This window comes from Colobus angolensis, unplaced genomic scaffold, assembly GCF_000951035.1.
Source record: "Colobus angolensis palliatus isolate OR3802 unplaced genomic scaffold, Cang.pa_1.0 Scaffold138, whole genome shotgun sequence".
Lineage (NCBI taxonomy): Eukaryota > Metazoa > Chordata > Mammalia > Primates > Cercopithecidae > Colobus > Colobus angolensis.
This window is the reverse complement of record NW_012114466.1, coordinates 451,563-457,335: the sequence shown is the minus strand read 5'-3', so window position 1 is coordinate 457,335 and position 5,773 is coordinate 451,563. Positions and strand designations below refer to the sequence as shown.

The window sequence follows — 5,773 nt, the reverse complement described above, 5'->3', positions numbered from 1 at the left end:
CAAAAATTAACTCAAAATGGAGTATAGATCTAAAGTAAAATTTAAAACTATAAACCTTCCAGAAGAAAACCTTTGTGCCCTTGAGTTAGGCAATGATTTTTTAGATAAGACACCAACAGCATGATCTGTAAAAGAACAAAGTACTAGGTTGAACCTCATCAAAATTTGAAACCCATGATCTAGCCGGGCGCGGTGGCTCATGCCTGTAATCCCAACACTTTGGGAGGCCAAAGCAGTGGATCATGGTCAGGAGATCGAGACTATCCTGGCTGACATGGTGAAACCCCATCTCTACTAAAAATACAAAAAATTATCCGGGTGTGGTGGTGGGCGCCTGTAGTCCCAGCTCTTTGGGAGGCTGAGGCAGGAGAATGGCGTGAACCTGGGAAGCAGAGGTTGCATTGAGCCAAGATCCTACCACTGCACTCCAGCCTGGGTGACAGAGCAAGACTCTGTCTCAAAAACAACAACAACAACAAAAAACCCATGATCTTCAAAAGTCACTGTTAAGAGGATGAAAAGAGAAGGCACGGGGAGAAAACATTTGCAAAGCATGTATTTGATAAAAGATTTATATCAAAACTAGTGGCAGGTTTTTCAAAAGGTAAACATACTCCTACCATATGATCCAGCTGTTCTAAGTATTTTTCCAAGCAAAATGAAAGCCTATGTCCGTTCAGAGATGAGTACACAAATGTTCATGGCATCTCTCTGCATAGTAGCTCCAAACTAGAAACAATTCAGTCCTTCAGCAGATGAATGGATGAACAAACTGTGGTATATCCATGCGGTGGGTGCTGCTCGGTGTTGATAGAAATGAGTGATTGGTACGTGCAATGTCACGGGTGAATCTAAGGTAATCACCCTATGTGGAAAAGCTAGACCAAAACCAAATGTGTATTACAGGATTCGCTTTATTTGAAAGTGTTGGAAATGTAAGCTAATGCGTAGTGACACGAGGAAGTCGGTGATTGGGACTGCGAGGGCTCGAAGGGAGGATTTACAAATGGGCACAAAGAAACCTTTGGAGCCATAGATATGTCCACTACCTTGGTTGTGATGGTGTTTACCCAGGTGTATGCATATATCAAAACATATCAAATTGTAAACTTGAAGTATGTAAAGTTTTTTTTTTGTTTTGTTTTAATGAGACGGAGTCTCACTCTGTCGCCCAGGCTGGAGTGCAGTGGCGCAATCTCGGCTCACTGCAAGCTCCGCCTCCTGGGTTCACGCCATTCTCCTGCCTCAGCCTCCCAAGTAGCTGGGACTACAGGAGCACACCACCACACCTGGCTAGTTTTTTGTATTTTTAGTAGAGTCGGGATTTCACCGTGTTAGCCAGGATGGTCTCAATCTCCTGACCTTGTGATCCACCCGCCTCGGCTTCCCAAAGTGCTGGGATTACAGGCGTGAGCGACCGCGCCCGGCCTGAAATATGTAAAATTTATTATATAACAGTTATACCTCAGGAGAGCTGTTTAAAATACATTACCCAACAAAAACTGATATGTAGTTGTAGTCAATTAGACTCCTTCCTCCCCACTAGAGACTTCAGAGCAAAAGCCCTGTGTGAGGTTAGAGGTCATAAGTATTTATACTGTTGAGTACACCAGGAAGAGAAAACAATTTTGAATTCGTATGCTCCTGATAACATAACTTCCAAACGCAGAACGCAAAGATTGGCAGAACCATAAGGAGAAAGACATAAACTCACTCTCATAATGGGAGTTTTGAAGCATACCTGTCAGTTATTGATAGATTATAAGTAGACGGGAAAAAAAAAAAAAAAACCACAGGATTTATAGGAAACGTGAACCAACGCTGTTGATGAACTTTATTTAGTGGACATATGCAGAGCACTCTATCCAAGAACTCTAGAATATGCACCCTCTTCATGTTCTCCGGTCTGGCCCCAGCTTGCTGGTCATTCCTGTGGGTGGTTTAGTCTTTGGTGTTTATTTCTGTCCCGAATCACTGGCCACTCTCTGGTCTTTTGTGTCCGTGTACCTCCCTTTCATCTCCACCTGGATCCTCAAGTATCTTAAACTTGGTAGTTCCACAGAACAACTCACGGCCTTCCCACCAAAACACTGTCGCCTACAGCCTTTTCCACAAACCTTTCCCCATCTTAGGAACTGGCAACTTCACCCTTCCAGCTGTGGAGGCTCAAATTGTCAGAGTGGCCGTTGGTTCCTTTCTCTTCTACCCCAGATCTCTCATACGCGTTGGTGTATTTTTTCTGTAAAACCTTCAAAATACATCTCGAATGGGTCTTCCCACAAGCTTCCCTGCTCCCCCTTGGCCCGAGTCACTAACCCTTCTTGAATTCTGACTACCGTGGTCCCCTAACCTGCCTCCTGGTTCTCCTGGTTCTGCCTCTCCCCACCCTGCCTCGTGCCATCCGTTGTCAGCGTGACAGTCGGAGGGATGCTTCTGAAGCCCGTGTTGTTCCCTGCTCGGAGCCCCGAGGATCTATACCCCACACGTGCCTGCCGTTGCTTGCCTTTGCTCGCCTCGCTCTGCGGTAGCTGTGCTGGTCTCCTCGCTGTTTCTGGAACGTGCCAGGCAGCCTCTAACCAAAGGGTCTCTGTGCTTCCTGTAGCTTTTACCTGGAATGTTTCTCTGTCATGTGTCTAAATGCTTTTTCTGGCCAGGGGTGGTGGCTCACACCTGTAATCCCAGCACTTTGGGAAGCTGAGGCGAGTGGATCACCTGAGATCAGGAGTTCAAGGCCAGCCTGGCCAACATGGTGAAACCCCACTACTAAAAATACAAAAATTAGTCTGGCGTGGTGGCATGCAGCTGTAATCCCAGCTATTCAGGAGGCTGAGACAGGAACATTGCTTGAACCCGGGCGGCGGAGGTTGCAGTGAGCCGAGATGATGCTACTACCCTCCAGCCTGGGCAACAGCGAAATTCCATCTCAGTGAAGAAAGTAATAATAATAATAAACGCCTTTTCTCTCTTTGAATGTTTGCTCGTCTGTCATCTTAGGTGACCATTTTACTGAAGTGGCATCCCCCCTTCACAGACAAACCCCCTTGCTATTCCTCGTCCCAGTCTTTGCCTTGTTTTCTCCATAGCACATCACCATCAAATGCACCGTGTGTTTGATTTGTTTACTTACTGAACCATTGACGGTAGTCCTACAGATGTTGCATGGGCAAGGCAGAAAAGTGAAGGTGGTACCCCAAGAACTGGAGTTTTGGGAACCCTCAGTCTTTGCAGTTGACTGTGTATGCTTGAACTAATACCACAGCCCCAAGGTGTGCAAGCCCCGAGCCTCAGTGTGGGAGGGTCTCTGGGAGCTGACAGTGGTCCGGGATGAGTAAGGGGTAGCTCCCTCAAGAAGGGGGAGTAGGGGAGGCATGTTTGAATGACAGTGAGGAGAGAGAGACATGGGTGGTGATTTGAGGGGTGTAAGCTGTGTCCTTCCACATCTGTGGCTTGCGATCAGCATCACTTCCCTGTTCGTTTCCCAGGGAGACCTGGACCAGGTTGTGGTCCTGGGCCCAGTGCCTGATCTCCGGCTTGACTGGGCCTGGCCTGGACTCAGCCTTGTTTCCTCATCTGTGGATGGGAGGAGGCCTCCCTCACATGCCGTTGTGAGGAGCAGACTCTGTGCCTGGCACGGCACCAGCGCACGTTGAATTTGTCTCTTGTGCTTTTTCGCTATTGTCTGTGCAAGAGAGGAGAGTGAACAACTGCCTCTGAGGCTGCCGGAAGCTTGGTCTGCTATTCACTTGCTGCTTATCAGCCTGCTGGTACTTAAAGAGAAAATGGTGTTTGTTTAATGAGCTGACAATTTTGAAATTAAGGCATTAAGTAAAAGTACGTCAACACAAGCTTTGGTTCTCTCTGAACCCTGACTAGATAAACCCTGACTGTCACAGATAACCTTGCAGTGATGTTCATGGATCACACTTTACAATTTCTCTCTCGGTTATTTTTTCTCTTTTAGTCTGAACCAGAGGGCTTTTCTCATTTCCACTTGTACGTGTGCGCTGCTTTTCTCGTGAGATGGAGGAAGGAAATACTAGAAGAAAAAGATTTTCAAGTAAGTAAATGCCCTTTCAAAAGAACCCGAGTTTGATTTTCTACTAGGAGAGAGGTTTATTAAATTTTAGTTCACAGGGTTATTTGTGGAAGAGTTTTGAGAAGCGCTGCCTGCGTTTCGCCGCTGACCTCCCGCTGGTTGAAAGCTCGTCTAGCTGAGAAGACGAGCCTGGCAGTGGTCATGTGGTCATGGCAGTGGAAATGCTGCCCAAGTTATGAGTTATTTGATGTGACTGTGTGACAAGCTCCCCGCAGAACCTTCCCTGGGCCAGCGTGCCGCTCAGCAGCACAACCCCTGCAGGGTGCGGCACGTGACCTCTGGTCCCTGGAACCCTCTTCACAGCACCTGGACTGTGATGCTTTAGGGACAGGGCTGGGCAAGAAATCACACAGCCTGGGGTCCCTTCCAGCCAGGCCACTGGGAATTGTATGACTGGGGACACACTGTTTAACCTCACTAAGCTGGTCCCTGGCAACTTAGTGGGAGAGCCCTCCTTGCACCCTACTCATCAGAGGCACATCCTGCTGGGCCCCGTGCTCTAGCTGTGGGATTCCCTGTGGACTAGTGTCCAGCCCCTGACCCACCCCACATGTTCCTCTGTGAGGCGTCCCGAGCCCCCTGTGGACTGTTGGCCCCTTCACGGGGTCATACCCACTGTTCTCCGAGGTGCTGACTGGGAAGTCCTTCTGCCCAGTATTCACCCAGCAGAGGGCTGTGGGTGCAGCAAGGAAGACCCCAGCAGTGGGAACCAGACAGACTCTGCACCAGCCGGCTGGGGTCAGCCACGCTTCACCACTCTGCCTTCTCGAGGCCCTCGTCTCTCAACTAAAGGGACGGTCCTAGGTCCCCAGGGCAGTGCTCTACACAGCTCGCAGCCTTTTGTTCCCCACTCTGTGCTCGTCAGTGGCTCCAAGCATCCCTGCTCCTTCCGAGGGCCTTGGGAGGAGCCAGGGAGGTCCTGCTGCCCCACTTCATCTCGGTTCCAGGAGAGACCAGACAGGTGAGGGTCGTGCTGAGGCCTGGAGCTGCCAACAGGGCCTGGCCTAGCAGATGGAACCCAGCCCAGGTGTTCGTGGATGGAGCCCTAAACCAGAACTGAGCCATGTCCTGTGCCCGTTCTGACCGGCTGGGGGTATAGTTTAAGCACCTGATGTCGGCATTACTGGGATCTTTTGCTGATTAATAAGCACAGCACTGTAAAATTAGAAAATAAGCTATCCCAGAAAATCTTCATTTATCCATTTTACCCCCCGAGTCTAAACCTCTCAGTTTGGCTTCCCAGGGGACTAGGGGTCCAACTGCCAAGCCCCCTGCAGGCCGCCCTATCCCCGCCGGCCCTCATCCTCGCCAGCTTCCCCTCCTTGGAGCCCCACTGCCCTCACCCTGGGCTTGGCTGAGAGGAGGCCGCCCACACGGGATGGACTGTGCTCTGCCAGCGTCCAGGAAGTGCCCACCAGAAGTGGGAATGCCTCGTGAGGTTGGAAACTCCACTACCCGCCAGGAGCTGGGACCGTTTTTGTTTTTAATTTTAAAGTAAGCAAGCTGCTCAGACACAGTGGGGACGGCAGTTGGCAGAGCTGTTTTTCTAAGTAGAAAAAGCAGTTAATTTTATGTGAGCAGAGCATGGCACCTCCATGAAGTCAGGAACCTTCTCTGAGGGGCCTCGGCAGCTGAGAGGTCTGTCAATGTCTCTGATCAGTGAGTGCGCCTCTGCCT

General features: G+C 49.7%; 1 protein-coding gene across 3 annotated transcripts in view; it reads left to right on the top strand.

Annotated features, from left to right (window-relative positions):
* Window positions 1-5,773, top strand: part of TBC1D22A (TBC1 domain family, member 22A) — a 425,787-nt gene that overhangs the window by 357,458 nt on the left and 62,556 nt on the right. For all 3 annotated transcript variants that reach the window (XM_011934740.1, XM_011934742.1, XM_011934741.1), the window contains one exon: window positions 3,962-4,057. In XM_011934740.1, coding sequence (XP_011790130.1) covers window positions 3,962-4,057 — 96 coding nt within the window. The remainder of the gene's footprint in view (window positions 1-3,961; window positions 4,058-5,773) is intronic.